The sequence below is a fragment of the Penicillium solitum genome (assembly GCF_028829755.1).
Source record: "Penicillium solitum strain IBT 25940 chromosome Unknown utg000001l_segment0_segment0, whole genome shotgun sequence".
In the NCBI taxonomy this organism is placed as follows: Eukaryota; Fungi; Ascomycota; class Eurotiomycetes; order Eurotiales; family Aspergillaceae; genus Penicillium; species Penicillium solitum.
In genome coordinates this window covers 8,305,387-8,327,603 of record NW_027072121.1, presented here as the reverse complement: position 1 = coordinate 8,327,603, position 22,217 = coordinate 8,305,387, and the positions used below count along the sequence as shown (strand labels likewise).

Here is a 22,217-nt window from a genome sequence, read left to right as displayed (position 1 = left end):
TTTTATCGAGGGACCTGTGTTTTTACAATTCGTCAAAAATATTCTTTTCTTTCTCTCTTTTCTCTTTATACGAGAGACCTAAGCCATGAAAGCAGAATGCTTGCCCAAAGATCAGACCGGTTTGATGGACCAAGAAATCAACCCTAAATCTCTCTGGTCTTCGATTCACAAACATGCAAAAGTTCAAGCAGAATCAGTTGCTTGCTCGCATGAGGGTAAAGTCTTGAGTTATGGAGAACTCGAAATCGCCTCTTTATCCTTGGCTGCGCTGTTTCATTCGTTTGGAATTAGGACGGGCGACACTGTTCCCGTTTTTGTTTCCAGAAATCTGGAGTCTGTGGCCACAATTGTGGCACTGCTCAGACTCGGTGCCTGCTTTGTTCCGATGGACGGGGAATCTTGGAGTCAATCCAGAGTTGATTCCGTGTTGCGGGCTGTCGAGCCGAAGATTGTTATCATGGCTCAGTGGACTGACCTTCGAGCGAACGATACCCCCGTTATTACGATGAGGGAGGTTCGAAAAGCGTTCGAGCAACAACCGGATTTTCACGCAGACTTAATGGCGGGGAATATTGATTGTGCAGGGAGCCCAGAAGAGCCAGTCTATATAATATTCACGTCTGGAACGACTGGAACTCCGAAGGGGGTGATGATTTCTCGCAGATCCGTTGAGAACTATGTCACACAAGGCCTGGATTGCGGGATGCCTTTCAATTTGGGAGTTCGTAATCATGACAAGGTTCTGCTTCTATTCTCTTTGGCCTTTGATGGTGAGCATTTATCTCTTTGGATAAAAGGAATATCAATATACTAATATAAACTTGTGACAGCGGCCTGGGGCGTCTTCTTTAGCTCCATTTGTCATGGTGCTCATCTCGTTCTCTCAGAGCCTCGAAATGTGTTGGAGGATGCAAAGAGATGCACCATTCTCCCTGCGACACCGTCACTTCTCGCCAACCTCGGAGACCCGGTGCAATACAAAAACATCAAGTCAATATTTCTTGGCGGGGAATCACCAAATACGACGGCTCTACAAATGTGGTGGAATGAAGGGAGATCAATCTACAATTGTTATGGGCCGACAGAGGCAACCATCTGTGCAAGTATGGCTGAGATAAGACCTGGTCTACCTATTAATCTAGGCAAAGCAATGTCTAGAACGCAGCTCTTGATCTTGAATGACCGACTGGAAGAGTGTGACGAAGGGGAGCTTCACATCAGTGGACCTGGTCTCGCGATTGGGTATTATAAGAATGAGGACCTCACAAGCGAGAGATTCTTCGAATGGAATGGGCTTCGAATTTATGCCACTCGTGATCGAGCTCGTCAAAGTCCAGAAGGAATCGTCTTCTGTGGTCGAGAAGACAGCATGGTCAAGAATCGAGGCTATTTGGTCAATCTTGAAATGGATGTCATTCCCATTTTGGAATCATATCCAGGAGTCCACGCTGCTGCTGCCTTCATGCATCAAGGGAAACTGATCGGGGCAGTAGCCCCCGAGATTGCCGATGTAGCCGAGATGCGCCTTCACTTGTCCGAGAGCCATGATCAATTTGTCGTGCCTGACCGGATCTTGGCGCACAAGGAGCTTTGTCGAACGTCAAATGGCAAGGTCGACATACAAGCATTGAAGAATATTCTCTGTTCTACTAATCTTTCCGATGTCATTCCTATTGAGAACTCCCCTTGTACGAAATTGCAGGAGGCGGTTGCTGAGACTCTAGGTCTTGCCATTTCATCTGTGTCAATGGAACGCAGCTTTTGGGAGCTTGGAGGCAACTCTCTCTTGGCAATTAAATTAATGTCGTCTCTGCGGCAAAAAGGGCGAACACTCCAGTTCGATGAGATACTTCATCCCACTGCCTTGTCGGTACTCTCTACAAAGGCAAAGCCAATTGAAGAAAACGATGTCACTCCCGACCTCCCGTCCTCAATAAAAACCGAGCGCACATTGTCGGCTCCAATCACTACAAGCCAAATGGGAATGATCAGATCATCAATCCGACACTCCGCAACGAGCTACATGCTAGTACGCATTGTCTTTCCCTGGAAGCCCGAAGCGGGATATAATGATCGGATTAGAGCTGCATTTGAAACAGTCATGAAAAGACATACCATTTTTTCAACTTATTTCGACATGGCTGATGGAACCCAAAAGCTTGACCCAAACCATCGGCACGACTGGGAAGAGCAGCTTCTGGCTCATAATGATATATCTGCCGCTGTCAAGAGCGAGTCTGGTCGTTTGTTTGAATCCACCCAGCGAGAAAATGACGATCACATGTATAGCCCAGTGAACTCTTTCCGGCTCATTGTCAACCAAAGCGCAACAGAGGGCAATCTATTATGGCTTGTTCATCACACCTGTGTTGACGGATGGTCTATGGGTCTTGTCATCCAAGAAGTTCAAGATGTTCTGCAAGGCAAGAATTTGTCTTTGGACCCCTCGCAGTTTTTGCAAATCGCGATGGATCTTCCGCAGCATCTTAGTCTATCGCACAAAGGAGGAATGCAGTTCTGGAAGGAAGCGATGTCGAAGGTAACCGAGACCACTCAGTTGAAACTACCAAAACCAATTGGAAACACAGAGGGAAGACAACTGGGAGAGACAGAGGTGACAATAAACCTTGGAATACCGCAAATTAAACAGATCTGTCGCATCAATGGAGTATCGTCTGCAACTATGATATACACTGCATGGGCCCTTCTTCTCAAATCTTACACAGCACAAGAGCAGGTCGTTTTTGGAACAGTCTTTTCTGGACGCCATTTGCCCGTTCCCGGAATCGAAGCGGTTGTGGGACCTGTGATAAACAGCTGCCCATTACCAGTGTGTCTGACTGGGCTCAGCACCAAAGCATCGCTTTTGGAATATGTGCAAGAGCTGGGACTGCAGGCTAGTTCTAACCAATGGTCTGCCACAGAAGCACTCCAAGAGATCGCACAAGGGGCTCACTCACATGCCTTCCAAACGATGCTATTTTTGGAATATGATCTTCCAGGCTTCACAAACGGAGATTGGAAGTTCACTCGGACTGATATTCCTGAGTTTGGGCTCACGATTATTATTCGGCGAGAGGTCGAAAATCTCGCACTCAAAGTCATATTTGATCAGAATATGTATACTGAGCCCGTGATGGAGAGAATGATGACCCATTTCCGGAATTTGTTCCTCGCCATGCTTGATCCAACATGTGAGACCGTGGCGCAGGTACGGAAACGAATGCTTGAGCCTTGCGAGGCTCTCTCTCTGACAACTGCATCACCAGATCTGTTGACTCCCTACATTGGTCCTTCAAACCTCAAGGAGAGCTTTGAGACGGGCGTTGACCAATGGCCGGAACATGTGGCAATCGAGTCTGGTACTCGGACAATGACATACCGAGACCTCGATTTGGAGGCAAACAATTTTGCCAGAGCTGTCATAACTCGAGTGACACCAGGGAGTGCCGTTGGAATCGTCAGTGACCGCAGCGTCGAATGGCTCGTGGCCGTCATCGGTGTCATAAAAGCAGGTGCAATTTATGTTCCACTGGATACCAAACTCCCACTCGAACGAATTCAAAACATGACCCAAACTGCCGATGTGCAAGTTTGCGTGTTTCCGAATGAGACATGTTACGCTAAATTCAGTGAGGTGTTTTCTGGAGAGAAACTCCTCCTATCGGAGTCGATACGTACTTCCCAGGAATGCGCTCGACTGGAAACAAGCCCAAACCCTACGGATGTTGCCTACATAACTTTCACATCTGGATCAACTGGTACGCCCAAAGGAGTTCGCATACAACACCAATCAGTGGTCTCGTATCTCTCATACGGGCCAGCTCGAATGGACGCCCGTCCAGGAAGACGTCACTCACAAATGTTTTCACCGGGATTCGACGTGAACCAGGCAGAAATATTTGGGACACTTTGCTATGGCGCTACACTTGTTCTAGCGGATCTCAGTGATCCCTTCGCGCATCTAACACGAGTGAACGCAACAATGATCACTCCGTCGTTTTTGTCAGTGTGTGAGCCCGAGCAATTTCCTAACCTTGACACTATTCTCTTTGCCGGCGAAGCTGTGCCCCAAGTGCTCGCGGACCGATGGGCTGATACACGAACCGTGTATAACTCCTACGGACCGTGTGAGTGCACCATCGGGTGCTTATTCCAACCTTTGCGTCCGCACAAGGAGGTGACATTGGGTCACGCAATTTCTCGAGTGGGAGTCTATCTTCTTGATCCGGAAAATCACCCAGTTTCAATCGGAGTACCTGGCGAGATTTGTCTGAGTGGTATTCAGATCGCCGATGGCTACATTGGAGCAGATAGGCAAGCCTTGTCGGAATCACGATTTGTTCCCAATCCATTTGTGCCTGGGCAGCGCATGTATCGAACTGGTGATTGTGCCATCTGGACAGAAGACATGGAGCCAAAGTTTCTCGGACGATTTGATAACCAAGTTAAAGTCAGAGGATATCGGGTTGAGCTGAACGAGATTGAGAATGTCATACGGCTTGTCGATCCAGCTGTTCGACGAGCGGCGGCCGTTGTCAACATGGAGAATATAATTGCTTACATTGAGCCTGATACGGTGGATGTTCCTGCTCTTCAAGCGGCTCTTTCTGCCAAGTTACCCGGGTATGCCTGTCCTTCGACAATTTTGGCACTTCCTAGCCTTCCAATAATGCCGAATCAGAAACTTGACCGCAAAGCGCTGCTTTCGATTTCTCATACAACACAGCCCAAAGCAGGGAAACCATTGACGTATGTTCAGCTTTTGGTCTCTCAGGCTTGGAGAGAGGCAATTGGTATCAGCCAAGATATCGAAATCGATGCCAAAACCGACTTCTTGGAGCTGGGTGGGAATTCTCTCAGCCAAATAAAATTGGCACAAATTGTTTCGCACAAACTTGGTTCCAAGTTGCCGTTGAAACTATTCATCTGGACCACGGAATTATCTGCGCTGAGTGATGAGATTGAGAAATGGTTGGAATCTGCAGAGAAATTGTCTCAAGCAAATTTTAGCGTGGCTTGGAGAGACATCGAATCGCCTTTCACCAGCCCATCAGACTTGGAGGATGAATTTGTTCGCCTTTCATTTGAATATCCTTCAGAAACCTTTAATGTCGGCTATAGGTTGCATCTGAGAGGGGACGTAGACCTTGAAATCCTGGAGAATTCGATTCAGTCTGTCACGTCCCACGAGCCAGTTCTCAAGAGTCGTTTCTATGTCATTGAAGACCAGGTTCTGCGGGGACAATCGACAACTGCGTGCGAAATAACACGAGGAAAAATGAGCGACCTTGATGTTGAAGCTTTCATCAATCGCGCATTTGATTTGTCGACCGGTCCTCTGACTAGAATCAATTTAAGTCAGAGTCCCGATGGCGTGGATATGCTATTTGTACAGCATCATGCCGTGACCGATAAAGCTGCGATTCAAATTCTCTTTCGCAGGATTCGGGATGAATATTTGAGTGTACTGAATGGGGAGGTAGGATTGATCGGAAGTGCAGAGTCCACGCGTTTGCCAGACTATACAATTTGGGCTCAGTGGAAAGCTACCCAGCCCCAGATAGGGATGGACGATCCAAATACCTCATATTGGAGGTCCCAGCTCTCGAATATGACTGTCCCATTATTCAAGAACTTCGGTGGACAATCAACCTTTGTTGGACACTCCAAGTCATTCTCATTGAAGAAAAATGCAAATTTTGAGGGCTCAATGGAGCTGTATGTTGCACTGACTGCAATGACTCTTGCGAGAAGCCAAGAAGCAACGGATATGATCATTGGAATACCTCACATCGATCGCACGGAACCTGGCACAGAAAGTCTACTCGGCGTATTTTTAGATCGACTACCAGTGCGACTCAATGTGGAGTCCACATCATTGGCATCCTTCTCGAATCTTGTCAGCTCAGCACAAACATCCATTCGAGATGCATTGGCTTACTCCATTCCGTTGAAGAGGATTAGTCAGATTTTGGACTCGAGTGAGATATTCCAGGTCATGGTTGTGTACAATCGACGGAAGGACTCGGTAGCAAGCGCATTTTGTTTGCCTGATGTGTTTGTGAAGGAAACGACATTAAGACCGACTGGAGCTAAATTCCCTCTTTTGATCGAGTTCACTGAAACTGAGGAATGTACGATTTGCGAGTTTGAGTATATGGAGAATGTCGTCCATCCAACCACAGCTGGACACATTCGAGAGAAGATGGAAAAACTTGTGAAAGACCTTGGAAGCTGGTTTGCATTTGGATCTTGTGATAACTAGAAGCAAAGCCATATTGTCGGTAATACACAACGTCTGAATATTTTGGAAACTGCCGAGAATAGCCATGTTGTGCTCTATTGATTGCAGAATATAATTACTCACTCTACACTCATAATGCCAGGCAAAACCCGGCACATTGCTCAATGCTAAGTTCTCCATACCCTGGCGCTCGATATACTCGATCTCAGTCACACTCGCAGTTCTCTCAATGTCCCTATTTGGGGAAGAAAGAAACATTTCTTTCGACTCAAACACTGAGCAATGGCCATCTGTATAAAATACATTGTCAGATACGTCCATCCCATATTCACCCCATTCCTGCTCTCTAGTCTCAAGATCCTCGCAATAGAGAGCAAATTTGGCTAAACAATCCAAATGAACACGGATCAATCCACGGTAGTATTTCCCATAGTCATTTTCCGGGTCTTCGGGGTTGAAGTGTCGATAAAGTTAATATAACCAACCATCCCCCCCGGTTTATCGTTAGTCTTTGGCCATCCTTACCCATATTCGATAACAGATGGCTTTCTAGGCGTCGCACTAGCCAAGATTGATCGTATACAGCGATCATCTAACAGAAGTGGGTAATCAAGGCGAGGAATGCCAATAGCCACGTAGAGGCCATGGCTTGCGGCCCATTGTTCATGTCGATGTTGGATAACGGCTTCCGACGCGCCCTCTAACGCCGGGTCTTCAAAGATAACATTCCGATAACCCTTGCGGACCATTTCAACGCATGTGGAGCCGTATCGGTGCCAGCTGCGCCCGTAAAACTCCAGGTCAGCCATATAGGCCTCGTCGAGCTTATCAATAGCTCTAGCCCAGTCTCGATCGGAAGTGTTGACATAGGAGGTGCGATAGATGGCCCATCCCTATGGCCAACCCCCACTCTTTCTAGACTGGTAGTCTAAGTACTGGGGTGCAGACTTCCACTCGGGCTTCGCACGGTGTCGATTGATTTGTTCGATAAAAGTTTCTTCGGGTGGGAATTCAGATGAACGCCATGGTGTAGACCATGACTCATCATGAAAGATACTGGTGGACGTGGATTCCAGGGCATGGTTCCTGGAATGGTTCCTGCAATGGTGTTGTAAGTGGGTGCATTTAGTTGGGCAGAAACTTCCACGGGATTAAATATTTTGAATATTCTCTTTATGTCTCGCCTAGCGCCTGGGCGTTGAATGTAACCCCCGAGGTAAAGTCAGGCCACTACCCCCACCACGTAGGCATCTTGTCAACGAAAGAGAACAAGAGGAATTGTGATTAATCGACCACTTGTACTGCCAGCTAGTAGAGAGCTTGAGGGGCAGAGAAAGAGAGAGAAAGGGAGGCAGGAGAAGCCTTCCCCTGCTGTAAACCAAATATTGTCAGAGTTCTTACGCTACAACTTTACCACTAGGCCAAAAAGGTGCACACCTCCTTAGTAAGAATAGCTGGTGTATTTCTCGTGCTCATATGAAGCGATTCATATAAGCCTCCGGAATAGTAGTCATCTCTGTTGTTGTTGTTGTTGTTGTTGTTGTTGTTATTGTTGTTTATAAATGGGGGTTTCGACATTTGAGAATCAAATTTATTGGATACCATAATTCACCATACCAAGGTAAATCCTTCTGAGAGCCTGCTCTAGCTGATCAAGTGGGACACCATAGCAAAGGCGAAACCATCCCGGCTCTTCAAAGTGGTAACTTGTCCCTGATGAAACCGATACCCCCATTGACTTGATATTTCCCAGAAGCTCCTGCTCCTCTTGAACGGTTTTGACTGGACACAATCTTGCAAAAACAAACATGCCATAGGCTGCGGGTATAAATTCGATTTCATGTGTCTTCAGAAATAAAGTGATGACTTCATAAGCCATTCTAAGCCGTTTCCCTCCATGTTCACATATCCGCCGGATACTGTTGTCCTTCAGGATAGTTTCAGAGGCAAAAACTGTTGACAAAGACGAGACCTGACTGTGGAGACTCAACGCCGCGCTTAGGCGAACAGCTTGATTGGATTGTGATATAAGTGCGCCCTGAAAAAAGACATCCAAGGTTAATAAATGCATATGATCTAATCTATTTGCTTCGAGAGCAACTCAAACTCACCAATCGAATACCGTTGCACCCAAAATCCTTGCTGAGGCTGTATATAACATGAGTCCTCTCACTCATTTGGCTCTCAACAAATTGAAGAATGGACACGAAGGGTGAAAATCCAGCAGGCGGAGGTTGGTGAGCGGAAAGCGCATAAACTTCATCTGAAATATAGTGTAGATCACGACGCCGGCAGAAATCCAATAGTGCCTGCAATGTCTCGCGTGGATAGCATTGACCCAAGGGGTTATGAGGATTGCAGACGAGAATGGCTCTAATAGGGATAGAGGCATTCTCAAGTGCAGACTCATAGTATTTAACACTCTCTGGACCGAAAAACCCCGAAAGAGGCACATGGACTGGAATGATATTTGCATGGCCGTGGATACTAATCGATATATCAAGACCAGCCCAATAGGGTGCTGCGATCAGGATACCATCCCCAGGATTGCAAATTTGGTCAACAAGAGCTGTCAAAGCAAAGCTTCCACCGGCAGCAAGGATGATTTGAGCAGGTTCAACTTGTGTCGCTGGATAGAAATGCTTATTAAGTAGCTCTGCAAGGAGGCTTCTTGTTTTTAAACAGCCGCCGATACCGGAAGTGTACGCTAAGTCCTGCAATTTTATACAAAGTCAGCGGATGACACTGAACAATTGATTGAGCACAAACATCTGCAGAATAGCAACCTTTGGCCTCGCACATCATTCTTAGTACCATGTCTTTCACAGACCAGTTTTCAGCTGTGCTGAGGTCGATGACGGATATATTTCCCGAAAGTACCGCATCATGTTGACTTAGAAGTCTTGGAATGATGGTTTGATTCCTGGAACTGCACCGTGAAGAGAGCATATTGATAGACAGGGAGCGGTATCCGAATCTCGATAGAGAAGATGTAAACAGCTGTTTATGGCTATGGGAACTGTAAACGAAGCCTCTGGGGCCTATGATTCAGAAGAATATTGAATTAACTCCCTAGAAAGATCAGAAGATTTACTCGCCGAACTCTTACAATTACAAGCCGAAGAGTGGCTTAGGATTCCGTGCGTATGGAGCCAACCTTGGGGCATCGGACTCGCCCCCACAAAGATGAATGATTCTGGTATATTAACTACCGAGAACAGGTGGCCACAGTCTGGATTGCAAACAGCTGGACAAGAAGGTGTGGAAATCTGATAGAATGGCGCAGATATTGTGGAATGCATTGTAAGTGCTTTCGATTTTATGTTGAATGGCGATTAATAAGAGGCTATAGGCTCTCTCTCTTCGGGAAACCCTGGGATTCGGAAAATATAGTGAGAAAAACCTTTGATATAGCTTAACTGTGTGTGAGACACTAAACATTGTCGAAGCAACCCGAGATCGAAGAGCATTCTGCACACGAGAGTGACGCCGAATTATGGAACAACGAAGTCGGCACGATGCTCAACATGATGCTTGAGCTAGCCGGATACCCTAAAAGCTCAGCAACAATCCACTCGGAATTCTTTCGTGGGTCAGTTGCTCCCTCTTTGGGTCAGCACCCAAAGGGCACCGGAGAGCCGGCACACTGGAAAAGTTTTATGACAGACGATCATACTCCCGTCGAGCTGAGCTGGTGCTGGTCAACTGCTCTTGATACTCCCACGGTTCGATACTCGGTTGAGCCTATAGGGAAGTGGGCTGGTCAGCCAGTCGATCCCACCAATACCCTTGCTAGCCTACGGCTGTTTGGTGACGCTCTTCAACTTTCGCCAGAGATGGACCTTTATCTTCACCGACATTTTGAACGATCTTTAATGTCTCCGAAATCACGTAATGAAGAAGATGTTGCTCAAAATCCCCAGTCGCAAAGCTTCATGGCCTTTGATCTGCTGGAAAAGACTATTGTTGTCAAACAATACTACCTGCCTACTTGGCGGGCGTTGGCAGAGAAGAAGACAAATTTCGCTGTTGTTGAGGAAGCTATTCTAAATGTCCCAACACTAGGAAACTCCTTGCTGAGCTCGTTTAGTGTGTTCACGTACTACATTGAATCATTTCCGGAAGAAAGGCGCCCAGTGGTGGAAATCATGGCTATTGACTGCCTAGACCCTTTGAAGTCTCGGATCAAGGTTTATGTTCGATCGCGTTCAACAACCCTACAAAGCGTGCTTGATATTTTAACGATAGGGAACAAAGCACCCAAGAGTTCTGACGAGGAGCAATCGTTACGGGAATTGTGGCACTCGGTGTTTGGCTTGGATCAAGAGCAGAGTGATGAAACACCTCTTTCGCAAAACGATCATCGAACGGGTGGGATTCTCTACTACTTCGAATTCAAAAGCGGTGCACCTATTCCCAAGACAAAGGTGTATTTGCCTGTGAGACATTACGCACAAAATGATGATCAAATTGCGAGAGGGTTGTCTGGGTTTTTGGACCGCAGAGGGAAGAAATTGGCTACTGGATCTTATCTTGAAGGTGTACAAACGCTATGGTGAGTGAGCTCTACGTAAATGCCCTTATCGTGTTCTATACTGACTAGCATTTTAAAGCAAACATCGAGACCTTTCTGAAGGACTTGGACTTCACACCTATGTCTGCTGGGCCTCTGAAAATAATGCCTGGAATGTGACTGCATACCTCAACCCGGAAATCTATCACCCAAGACGTCGTCTACTGTGATTATAATGATACAAATGCTAGATTTTGTGGCAATGGTGTTGTATGAATAGCAATAGCTATAGGATCCTGAATATATATGTGATTTTTGTTACGTATAAGAAGAATGGAATGGGGTCTGTGGAGAATATTGTGTTTATTGTCGAACTAGAGAGGTTGAAACACTAAGACATAGGTTGAGCCTTTATATGCCCGTGGTTTGTATTTCACTAAAGGAGATGAACCTTCGAGATTTGATGTCTATATAGGATCAAGAAGTCTAGAAATAGCTAGCTCCTAGTAGAACTCTTCAAACTATACCAATGCCGGAAGAAGAACAGACGCTCTACATTGGACTAAATTACCCTAAACAGGATAGTATGTTTATTCGCCGAACAATACAATGTCTTGGCAGTAGGGCCCATCGGTGAATATTTGTATACCAAGCCTTCCGTTTATATCCACATTGGGATAACAAAAGGATTGTTTGGAATTAGTAGGTGATGTATTTGGCCTAGTCGTTTGTTAAATAACAAGACTAAATAATATATCCGTTTGAAATCATTGCATGTAAACGTCTCTGAACTCTTGACATGGATTTGAAAAACCTTCCCCTCATTGCAGCGCTAGCGGGGGCATTTCTACTATGGATAGTCATTGCAAAAAGATATCATATTGTTAACAGAATCGTGGGTTTCTTTGCCTTGATTCTAGAAGCTCTCGTGCTAACTGCTTCAAGATCTCGGACGTGATATATCCAATCAAAAATGACGAAGGAGAAGCCATCCAAGGACCCAGTTGGCAATGGTTGGACGGCCAGTGCCTCGAAAAGTTTCTTGATGGACGCAATGCCAGTCAAGTATGGCGTCAACATGGCCCAGTGTATCGTATCTGGTCAGGGTTCAGTCCTGAAATGTACGCCTTTCTGGTTATGTTCAATCATGTCAATCCTTCCAGCTGACTGGTAAAGCATAGTGTGATAACAAGGCCCGAGGATGTGAAGTCTTTCCATGCGGATTCACCAAGTCACAGAAAGTCCCCCTCCAGTAATGGAGGCTGGTTCTTCCATCAGGTGCTAGGTGACTGTATGGGCTTGATAAACGACCAGCGGTGGAAGGATGTTCGAGCGCAATTACATGCATACTTTACTCATGCCGCCGTCGTCAAGTCTCGTGATTTTCTCTCGGGCTTCACGATAGATTATTTTCACCGTTTTGAAGCCAAGGAAACCAACCCTTTTAAGCTGCAAGCTGTTACGTCTTTCTCTCGTTTCCCTTTCTTGGCCACTGCCGAATATCTATATGGGCCTTTGACCGAGGCAGAAAAGGATCAGCTTTGGACTCTGGGACAGCGAAGTCTTGGGCTTATGGTCCATATTTTGGAAGGAGGGGTGTATCGATTCGGAATTTGTCGTTGGCTGCAGCCGAAGCAATATCGGCAACTCAAAGAATTTGAGAAAGACTGGACTGAATTCAACGAGACTATCGTGGAAGCGAGGAAATCTCGAGATGAGTCTCCACCAGTCGTGGAAGCATGGGGAGCAGTGGATGAAGGCGTGGTCACAAAAAAGGAGGTAAGTGAAAATTTCCATATGATAAGCACTCATTGTTCTAATATCGTCCAATCAGATGATTCAAACAATGAGTGAAATGCTCTTTGCAAATCTCGACGTGTCAACAAATGTTCTGAGCTGGTTGATCATATTTATTGCCGAGGATACAATCATACAGCGGGATCTTAGGCAAGAAATACGAGCCAATTCCAGTCTCGTGGATACTGTTTGCAAAAGCAAAAACTCGTTACTGCACCTTTGCTTCTTAGAGTCCATTAGACTTCGACCATTCACTGGTATGATGTCTTTACTTATGCTAATGCAGCGCTGACATTCCACAAGCTTTCACAATCCCGGAATATTCACCCCAGAGTATTGTCTTAGGAGGGTACACCATTCCTCCAAACGTGAGTAGTGCAGGAAACCTTAAGAGAATGTCGCTGATCAACTTATCAGACAAGCGTTGTGGTTGATACATTGGCAATCAACTACAACCCTCAATTTTGGGGAACGAACAGGACCCAATTTGATCCTCGTCGGCTCGAGAAGGTATCCTCTACTGATGTGAGTGAAAAACAGGATCTTTGTCTGAAGGTCTAGTTGCTAATAATACCAAGCTCCGATATAATTTGTTCACATTCGGATTTGGTTCGCGAAAATGCCTAGGGAAACACTTTGCAGAGGCAATGGTGAAGACATTTGTCGCGGAGTTACTCTCTCGATATGAGATTCGCATTGCAAAGACTGCAGCTGACGACAGTAATAAAGTAAGGAAGGTTACCTGGGTGCCGCTCTCAGATATCGAGATTATGATGACTGCGATCATCAATTAAGAAATGTTCACTAAGATATTTTCATTTTAATGAAGATATCATCAGACACATATGATTTACTAGTTGATAGCAACATGTACACATGCCACCTCGCGATTTCATAGTTCCCATCGATGTTCATTCTTTGCCATCCAGCAGAGCAAGTTCTTCCTCTGAAAGTCCAAACCGCGAAACCCTATGCAATGCTCTTGCAACGGGCTTGAATGAGCTCATTTGCTCACTCCAAGCCATCAGCCTTGGCCACTCATTGAAATCAAGTTCGGCGGATGTAGCAATTGTCTCATTTGCCAAGGGGAGAATAGCAAAGTCTGCGATAGTAGGTCTGTCCGCAAGTGCAATATAAAGTTGACCAGGCTCACTCAATTGGGTTTCCAGGAAGTCGTATTCGGTGCGAATGTATTTCAGCAGGATAGAGAGCGACTCTCCCATTGGTACTGGCTTGGGGGATTTCATGAGCAGCCAGATCTTGCCCGTAGCACCGAGTCCGGCCGTGTATGACATTAACCAGTTCATGATGATAGTTCTTTCACATAGATTCTTGCCACGATAAAGACCATCAGTGTCGTATTTCTCAGCGAGGTATGTCAAGCAAGCTGAACTGTCAAATATGTTCAGTCTTTGAGATTGGCCGTTGGAATCATAGATTTCGACGTCTTCTATCGCGGGAACCATCTTGTAGGGATTCACTGCGTGGAACCATGTTTCGTTGCTGGTTGATTCGATGAGATGGATGTGGTGGGGAATATTGAGGGCCTCGATCAGCATCAGTGGCTTAACGGAGTTGGCGGTGGATGTCGGACTGGCTACATGCTGTTAGCATAAGTTCTTCAGTGGAAAAAATGAAGGCAATATGAGTCGAACCTTTCTTCACATAAAGAACAAGCTTGTCATCCGGGATAGATGGGCGAATAGCATGAATTTCTGCAGGGGTGGCCATTTTGATTTCGGAACTATCAAATTCACGGATTTCGATTGGAAACAAAGTGTTCTCTTGGGTCAGCTGTAAAGGTGTTGAATGAATGCCTTTTCATTGTGGTATGTTATGTTTGGCCCGGCGACTATGTTGATCCTCGATAGGACCTAGTTAGTGGTTAGTCTCCGGATAATATTCAGAGTGGAGACATATATTATGTCAAGAGTTAATTTTCCGAGGTGTCAAAAGAAGAATAAATCATTCTAAACACCTTCGAACGCACCGGCAGTTAAGATGGCTACAATCACACCCAAAGACCCTTACCGTGGCCCGCGCCATCAAGGCGAATATGACCGTCTTCGCACCCAACATAGTCTCGTCAAGACTGCTATGCATGGGAAACTTCTCTATTCCCCCGTGGACTTCGACCAGCCTGATCTCCGAATCCTCGATTCCGCGACCGCCGAGGGAACTTGGCTGATCGACCTGGCCCAATCCACATTTCCGACAGCAACGCTCATCGGCACTGATGTTGCACCTCAGCACTTCACACCTAGTGATCAAAGACCCTCAAATGTGCATTTAACGACCCATTCAATCTTCAATATTTGGCCGGAAGACTTCCAAAACAGCTTTGATGTGGTGCATCAAAGATTCGTACTAACAGTTTGCTCCGATCAGGCCGCCCAAGATGCGGTCAAAAACCTGCTCGCGTGCGTAAAGCCGGGTGGTTGGATAGAACTGCATGAGGGGAACATGCTATCGATTCAGGAGGGACCTAAGTATCCAGCATTTATGCAGTTCCGAGACATAATGGTGAAAGCATGGGCGGCTATCGGCAACCAGCCCAGCCCTGGTAACTTTCTGGTACCGTGGTTGAAGGAAGCTGGTGCTATTGATGTACAAGAAGAGATTCAGACCATCGAGGTCGGAGCTGCGGCGAAGGATAAAGACCAAGGAGAAAGGGCGGTGGCTGTATTGCTTCACCTTTTGGACGGGATGAAGATGATGCTAGGTGGTGAGTCAAACAAAGCGTTTATCCCTGGAGGTTAAGGAAGGGGGAGCAAAGCTGATAAGGAACAGATAAGCCAGGTCAACCAACGAAGGCGGAATTTGATGAGCTTCAAGTGCAGTTGGAGGAGGAGCTTCGGACTGTAGGAAATACCTACTGTTATCATTTGGCTTGGGGGAGGAAGTCCTCCGAGCCTTGAATGGATTGAATATGGGCTCTACTATATTGTATTTAAAATTTCTACGAAGCCATTTCTCTTTCATTCCCGCAAGATATTGGCACACACTTAGCTTCGTTGTTGCTAGAACGTTTTAAACTTCTGCTTTCAGACTTGAGGATGTTTTCAAGTACACAATATTCAAAGAGAAAGAATTATGTCTCAGGAGATGTTAAATTCCAGGCGTGGAGATATTATAATGAGGTATTTCAAGGTGGACTTTATAGCAACATTCAATAACATGATGTACAGCAAACATGTTTTAGGGACTAGTCGAAGAAAAAAAAACGAGGAAGAAGAAGAAGAAGAAGAAGGAAAAACAAATATTCGTTCTGACTGACCCTGATGATTGAGAGAGACAGAGAGAGTGAGAGAGAGGAGAGTGAGAGAGTGAGAGAGAGACAGAGTGAGAGAGAGACAGAGTGAGTGGGTGAGGAAGATAACTACAAACAAAGAAAAGTTCTTCACGCAGCTCCACCATCTCGATGTTTAATGAACTTTTGTCTCTGTCGGATGCTCCTCAACTAAGGCTTCTTCCATGGACCTTTCTGACGTCTCAGGTCGTAGAGGCCAATAGAAGACGGCCACTATGAATGCCGCACCGCCCAGAACGCCGGTCAAGAGCCAAAAGGCATCCCGGTAGCCTTCCATGGATGCCATGATAACACCATTAACATTTTGCTGTTTTGCATTTATCAATGCATTCGCACCGGCAAGAAGAACACTAGCGCCAACCTGGTAGGCAGTGTTGAAGAGAGCACTTGCTACTGCATGATTACCCGCCTCTACTTGGCGAAGTAAAATGCTTTGAGCAGGGACCATGGCAACCGGGCTACCACAGACGAATATGATTGCGGCCACAATCGAGTACCAGTATCCTTGTCCGTGGCCAGTTCCACCGGCACGTTCGGGTGTCGCGAATGCCCACGCAACTCCACCTGCAGCGGTTATTCCAAGGCCGACGACGAGAGTTGCCTTTTCTCCGAGGAATTTGACCATAGGGGTTGATAGTGCGCCGCTTACGATCGCGCAGAAGGCAGCTGGCTGTTTTGAAGATCGTTTGTCAGTCAAATTTGGTCTAACGGAGCATATGCCAGGCGTAGAAGCAATAATCAAGGGAGTTAATACTCACCAAAAAGTACACTGCCGTAAGAACAGGAGTATAACGGAGCAGGTTCACACAAAGCTGCGTAGTAACAAAGAACCACGAACTGAAGCTACCACCAAAGGCAAATATAGCGACCAACATGAGGAAGAAGGGTAATGACTTCCAAACATATAGAGGAACGGCCGGGTTGGCGACTCGCTTCTCAATAATTACAAAGAGAAGGAGCAAGCATGCACCTAGAATGATCCCAACAAGTACTGACGGTGCCGACCAGCCAAGTCTCGAGCTGTCATTCAGACCATATACAAGAAGTGCGATTCCCGCGGTAAAGACTGAGGCCCCGAGTACGTCGATCGGTACATTCTCCCTCGAGAACTCGGGCAGAAATAGACAGGCTAGTGCCGTTGAAATTGCAGTGAGAATCAGACATAGCCAGAAGATTGACCTCCAGCCAGCAGGAGAGGCTTATAAAAGGTTAGATGGCCACTTCAAGCGTATCCTTCATAGATGAAAGCTTACATGCAAGGAGAGAGCCGACCACAGTTCCAATAGTCGATCCCAAAGGAGCACAAGCTGTATACACTGCTAGTGCTTTGTTGCGAGCGTCACCGTCTTCAAATTTCCGACTTAATATAGCCAGTCCATTCGGGGCCTAAATAATTGGGAGATCAGTTTGGTTCAAATATAGTCAATTTCGTACAGATGCCGCTTACAGTCAATCCAGCGCCAATCCCCGAAATGGTTCGACCGGCAAGTAGAGCGGCTTTATTGGGAGCAGCAGTGTTGATAATGTTTGACACGGTGAGAATCGCGGTGCCGGCAATGAATGTTCTCTCCAAGCCGAGTCGTTGACCCAGTTGGCCTCCAATCAGAAGAAAGGATGCGAAGGTAATGTTGTACACAATCAAGACCCAGTTTATATCCTCAGGGGTAAAGTTCAAGGCGCGTTCGATATCCGGAAGACCGAATAGAACAGCAGAAAGCTGGAAAAGATCCAAAAAGTTTACCAATGTAGTTGTGAGGAGGATCAATCCCAAGTCTGCTTTAGGTCCCATCTTTTCACCAAGATGGTATGGCGGCTGCCATATTGGCCTGGCAGTCATGTTTGGGAATTACACTTTGTGGAGAGGTCAAAAGTATGAGAAAGGGAACCTCGAAAGTGGAGAAGGTAGATGAAATTGAACAAAACGTGGAGAGAAATGCGCAGGATGATTTCTGGTACAGGAAATGGATCCAACTAGCGCTGTAGACAGCTGTGTTTAAGCTAATGGAGAATGCGGATGAGTAGAAACCTAGCATTATCTTTTTTGTGTCGACGGATTCGACCTAAAAGACACTACAGGCCTGGCGAGTGCTCCAGGGCTTGCGATAGCGCTTACATGAGATAGTGAGGCTAGGCCCTAGGCCCTGGGGCCTTGAGTGAGTACCTTCGGGGGGAATCAGGCTACTCAAGATCGCCAGGGTCTTTTATTTGGAATTTGATGTGCTATTTTGTACCTGAAACTCTACCCAGCCTTGGAAAGTCATCCCAATGAGGTGACGATACAGGGGAGGATGTTGAAAACAGAGATATTCAGCTCCGTAGGGATTATTCACATGAGAGAAGATATCACTGGGCAATAGACCGTGTGTTTCTTTCTTGGGTGTAGGAAATATTATTCCTTTTTGGATTTTCACATACGCCACCACAATGGCCAGCCGGGCATTAACTGTTCGGAGATAATTTCGGGGACTATGTTGCTTCAAAGGGTTGACAACTTCATTCCAAATCGAGCCGTGCGGTATTTTATTTGACCCACCTCAAACACGAGACTGACTCTATCGCAAACTCTCAGACGACAATGGGATCAGGCTTCATTGAACAAGCATTGGAAATATTGGGCTCAGTGCCTTTGATTGGTGAGTACAGCCTCAATATTAGAGCCAAACGCCGATTGAAAGCTAATTCCAAACAAAGACGGTCATAATGATTGGCCTCATCTCATCCGTGGATTTTATGACAATAAACTAGACAGGCGCTTTCAGCGCGAAAGCAATCTAGCCGGTCACGTCGACATCAAACGCCTCAAGGAGGGAAGATCTGGAGGTGCATTCTGGAGTGTCTACATTGACTGGTGAGCTTAATAACGCGTCGTCATATTGCAAACTAATACGTTTATAGTCCTGACTCGGATGACTTCACCGATGATGCTATACATTTCGAGGCACTTCGAGATACAATACAGCAGATTGATCTAGTGCATCGCCTGTTGGAGCTGTATCCTGATGATATGGGTCTTATTGAAGATTCATCCGATATCATGCGCCTGTTCAAAGCTAGTAAATTTTCAAGTCTCATTGGAGTTGAGGGACTTCACCAGATTGCCAACAGTGTCAGTGTTTTACGGATGTACTACAAACTAGGCGTGCGTTATGTGACTCTGGCGCACAACAAAAATAACATCTATGCAGATAGTGCTGTGAGTATCTCCGGTATAGAACATGTCCACTAAAGCTGATCTGGCAATAGACTTCGAGCTCTCCAGCACATGGTGGCCTCTCAGCACAAGGAATAGATATGATCCGGGAAATGAACCGAATTGGGATGTAAGTCTACCAGCTATACTTACCAGAATAAAACCTTTCAATGTGAATGCTAAACCTAACCACAGGATTATCGACTTATCACATACGAGTGAGGCGGTAATGCATCAAGTCCTTGAGAGTTCAAAGGCACCCGTCATCTTCTCTCATTCCGCGATGTAAAGGCTCTGATGTCCTGTTTATTATTTACCACTAACATTCATTCTGATAGAGCGTCAATTGTGCCACATGTTCGAAATGTCTCTGATGCCGTCCTGAAGAAATTGCAAGCGAACAACGGCGTCATCATGGTTACTTTCATACCATCTCTTATTCATACGAAGGCGAGTGAAGCGAGTATCGACCACATCATTGATCACATCATATATGCAGGTGATTTAATCGGTTATAATCACATTGGTCTAGGGTCAGACTACGATGGCATGTTCAGTGCTGTCAAAGGTGTTGACGATGTTAGTCTTTACCCTGATCTGGTTGCCAAAATGCTCGAGCGAGGAATATCACGACCAGACGTGGAAATGGTCGTAGGGCTGAATATCATACGGGTGTTGGAGGAGGTTGAAGCCCGGGCTACAAAGTTAAAGAGTCAGTCCGCGGTGATGGAAGATGAGGTGAAGCAATTGTGGAATGACAACTTCAGAGCTACAGTAGAAAGTGTATATCCACATGCTGAGAAGGGTACTCGAATCACATAGTGCCAGAAACTTCTGGGGATAATTGATACTGGCCTCGTTCCGCTTTATTGCTATAGTGTGTACAAGGTGTATGAGATGGAAGTAACATGAGACCAGTGACTTTCTAGGTACTACAGAAAAGAACGAGTCAATGGACTAAACTTAAGCCCGTCACCTCTACCCCAGATAATGCTATGAGCATAGTCATGATAGAGCCACATTGTCCACAACAAAAAGTCAAATATGACCAAGAACCATCTCGGCACATTCCCTTCGTTGTCTTTGAAGCGATGCACCCCCATTTCAATACGAACCGCGACTCTCTGCCAGAAGCTACTGAACAGCCATGTTCCAATTTGGAATCGATAACTTTCCGGGGATGTGAATGTTGGTTGGGAAAGGAGTCTATCTTGATAGAGTTGTGGAAGTGACTGCTCTTTCGCGCCTCGAATTAGAAGCCCCTGTTACAATTCAGAATAAAGAATCGTCGCAATCGATATTTAAGGGTATAACTTACCATGTATCGCTCCGAGGGCAATCTTTCATAAGCGAGAGAAATATTATGTCTCGCCACCAGAGTAGTAACTGGAATTGACGTCGACTCGTTCTCCAGAATCGACGTAAGTATCTCGGTTTTGTATGCAATGCCGCCGCTGTGGTGTGATAAGCACAGAAGTCTTCTACCTAGGTTGAATGGGCAATAAATACCCTTCGCTGGCAATAACTTGCCGCATATCCTCTGGCGTCAACAAATATGCAACACCATAAACTGGGGGATCGTCTGCCCTTGCTTCGCGGATGCCTCCCATAGCAGGATCACGATACGGCATGCCCATGATATTAAAACACAGTGTATGTGTTTTTACATACGCAACCTTTTGTTGGATGGGATTCACTTTGCGTCTTTTGATGAAAACATCGGACAGCATGTTTGAGCCATAGGCAAAATACCATTGATGAGGGTCAGTCATCTCAACGTCATAACTCAATAGAGAGGAAGAAGAAGAAGAAGGAAGTCTATTTCAAGGCCTATTTGTAAGAGATTGGACTGTGAATGTCAGTTTCCAATGTACTCGCAAAGTGGGACTAAATCGGGATACGAAAAACAAGAATAGGAAATACAGACGTTATGCCCCTAGGGCATTATCTACTTTGGGATTACTTTGTTTATTAGTGCAATTGGAGATGCACGTGTTATCATTCATAGTTCAAGGAACATTGACCTTGGTGGCACCGGAACATCTCCACCTGGTACCTTGGGGACCTGCGAAAGCCCTTCGGCCTATCGCATTAAATTCAACTGGCTACTCTCTAACCCCACAGTTGCGGATGATTCCGACTTGTTGATTATCGCTTCGCTGGTGCTTTCATTGCTATACCTCGAGTAAGAAGCGATCGATACATGGTCAGATGTCCTCGGCAAATCCAGGTCAATGGAAGGATGGTAAGACTGTGAGAGGGTTCAAGTAAAAGATCAAAAATTGAAATATATCATGCTCACAGCATTCAAATCGGCAGTTATATTTACGCGATGGACCCATCATACTCCAACTCCACACCAGCGCTCGGGAGATTCAACCCCACAGTTGTTGTTGGGATACAAATGTTACCTCAAACCGAATTGACCCTATCGTGCCTATCGGCATGTTCTCGTCCACTTATATGATTTGGCCCCCAGGATAAAATTACGCAAGGTTTAGCTCGGTCTGATCCTGACGAAGTGTATACGAAGCCATAGGCCCAATCTGGAATAGTCGGTACCCTTGAAGTCCTCTGACGTGGGTAATGTTGGGTATAAGTGAAAGGAGTAGAATCGAGGCATTGAATTATCTGTTTGGAGTGGTCTTTTGTTAAATATTGCACCGGATATTATATTAGGCGAGTATCATGTCTGCCCACCCCCGCTTGTCCAATAGCCAGACAGGACTGCAGCATAAATCTACCTGCAAAGCTCTCTCAAAAGAACAAAATCAAGATCCAACACTTCGTACTGCATGTGATGGATGTCATACTGCTAAGATTCGTTGCACGGGTGGTTCTCCGTGTGCGCGGTGTGCAAGAGAGTATGCATCCTATTTTCCTATTTAAGAAACACTAACGACTTACTCCGCGCGCAGCAATTTGAAGTGTCACTACAGCCAAAAATCAAAGATCGGAAAGCCAAGAGGGAGCTTGAACAAAAAGACAATCGAGCGATTGCGACAAATGAAAGAACAACAGAGACTCGCGCCACAGACGCCACCGTCAACGGCGGGCTCCATGGACGTTCCCAAAACGATCCCACCACTCCCTGATTGCGATGAACGTTCTGAGTTAAATGATGCTGCTTCGCCAAAATCTGGAGACCAAACCACACGTA

The 22,217-nt window shown here is 46.0% G+C and overlaps 10 protein-coding genes across 10 annotated transcripts; 5 read left to right on the top strand and 5 right to left on the bottom strand.

The window, feature by feature from the left end:
• Positions 1 to 85: 85 nt before the first annotated feature.
• On the top strand, positions 86 to 6,268 carry gliP (nonribosomal peptide synthetase gliP; the record flags this gene model as incomplete). Its single annotated transcript, XM_065604449.1, has 2 exons — positions 86 to 770; positions 831 to 6,268. The coding sequence occupies 2 exons, from the start codon at positions 86 to 88 to the stop codon at positions 6,266 to 6,268; spliced, it is 6,123 nt and encodes a 2,040-aa protein (XP_065462940.1).
• A 500-nt stretch (positions 6,269 to 6,768) lies between these two features.
• Positions 6,769 to 7,056, bottom strand: N7455_003213 (uncharacterized protein; the record flags this gene model as incomplete). Its single annotated transcript, XM_065604448.1, has 1 exon — positions 6,769 to 7,056. The coding sequence occupies one exon, from the start codon at positions 7,054 to 7,056 to the stop codon at positions 6,769 to 6,771; it is 288 nt and encodes a 95-aa protein (XP_065462939.1).
• Positions 7,057 to 7,838: 782 nt separating this feature from the next.
• On the bottom strand, positions 7,839 to 9,135 carry gliI (aminotransferase gliI; the record flags this gene model as incomplete). The annotated part of the gene is made up of 3 exons (XM_065604447.1): positions 7,839 to 8,285; positions 8,359 to 8,954; positions 9,078 to 9,135. 3 exons carry the CDS (start codon positions 9,133 to 9,135, stop codon positions 7,839 to 7,841), a joined length of 1,101 nt encoding a protein of 366 aa, XP_065462938.1.
• Positions 9,136 to 9,524: 389 nt separating this feature from the next.
• Positions 9,525 to 10,990, top strand: N7455_003211 (Aromatic prenyltransferase DMATS type; the record flags this gene model as incomplete). Its single annotated transcript, XM_065604446.1, has 4 exons — positions 9,525 to 9,550; positions 9,600 to 9,639; positions 9,697 to 10,802; positions 10,861 to 10,990. The coding sequence occupies 4 exons, from the start codon at positions 9,525 to 9,527 to the stop codon at positions 10,988 to 10,990; spliced, it is 1,302 nt and encodes a 433-aa protein (XP_065462937.1).
• Positions 10,991 to 11,733: 743 nt separating this feature from the next.
• gliC (cytochrome P450 monooxygenase gliC) lies at positions 11,734 to 13,351 on the top strand (the record flags this gene model as incomplete). The annotated part of the gene is made up of 6 exons (XM_065604445.1): positions 11,734 to 11,825; positions 11,942 to 12,539; positions 12,595 to 12,814; positions 12,861 to 12,925; positions 12,975 to 13,082; positions 13,136 to 13,351. 6 exons carry the CDS (start codon positions 11,734 to 11,736, stop codon positions 13,349 to 13,351), a joined length of 1,299 nt encoding a protein of 432 aa, XP_065462936.1.
• Positions 13,352 to 13,468: 117 nt separating this feature from the next.
• Positions 13,469 to 14,288, bottom strand: gliG (glutathione S-transferase gliG; the record flags this gene model as incomplete). The annotated part of the gene is made up of 2 exons (XM_065604444.1): positions 13,469 to 14,154; positions 14,213 to 14,288. The coding sequence occupies 2 exons, from the start codon at positions 14,286 to 14,288 to the stop codon at positions 13,469 to 13,471; spliced, it is 762 nt and encodes a 253-aa protein (XP_065462935.1).
• Positions 14,289 to 14,558: 270 nt separating this feature from the next.
• Positions 14,559 to 15,317, top strand: N7455_003208 (class I SAM-dependent methyltransferase; the record flags this gene model as incomplete). The annotated part of the gene is made up of 1 exon (XM_065604443.1): positions 14,559 to 15,317. One exon carries the CDS (start codon positions 14,559 to 14,561, stop codon positions 15,315 to 15,317), a length of 759 nt encoding a protein of 252 aa, XP_065462934.1.
• A 665-nt stretch (positions 15,318 to 15,982) lies between these two features.
• Positions 15,983 to 17,704, bottom strand: N7455_003207 (Major facilitator superfamily domain general substrate transporter; the record flags this gene model as incomplete). The annotated part of the gene is made up of 4 exons (XM_065604442.1): positions 15,983 to 16,537; positions 16,626 to 17,065; positions 17,121 to 17,253; positions 17,315 to 17,704. 4 exons carry the CDS (start codon positions 17,702 to 17,704, stop codon positions 15,983 to 15,985), a joined length of 1,518 nt encoding a protein of 505 aa, XP_065462933.1.
• A 738-nt stretch (positions 17,705 to 18,442) lies between these two features.
• On the top strand, positions 18,443 to 19,879 carry gliJ (dipeptidase gliJ; the record flags this gene model as incomplete). The annotated part of the gene is made up of 5 exons (XM_065604441.1): positions 18,443 to 18,500; positions 18,559 to 18,715; positions 18,763 to 19,060; positions 19,111 to 19,187; positions 19,396 to 19,879. 5 exons carry the CDS (start codon positions 18,443 to 18,445, stop codon positions 19,877 to 19,879), a joined length of 1,074 nt encoding a protein of 357 aa, XP_065462932.1.
• A 110-nt stretch (positions 19,880 to 19,989) lies between these two features.
• gliK (gamma-glutamyl cyclotransferase gliK) lies at positions 19,990 to 20,694 on the bottom strand (the record flags this gene model as incomplete). Its single annotated transcript, XM_065604440.1, has 3 exons — positions 19,990 to 20,319; positions 20,376 to 20,511; positions 20,567 to 20,694. The coding sequence occupies 3 exons, from the start codon at positions 20,692 to 20,694 to the stop codon at positions 19,990 to 19,992; spliced, it is 594 nt and encodes a 197-aa protein (XP_065462931.1).
• Positions 20,695 to 22,217: the final 1,523 nt, after the last annotated feature.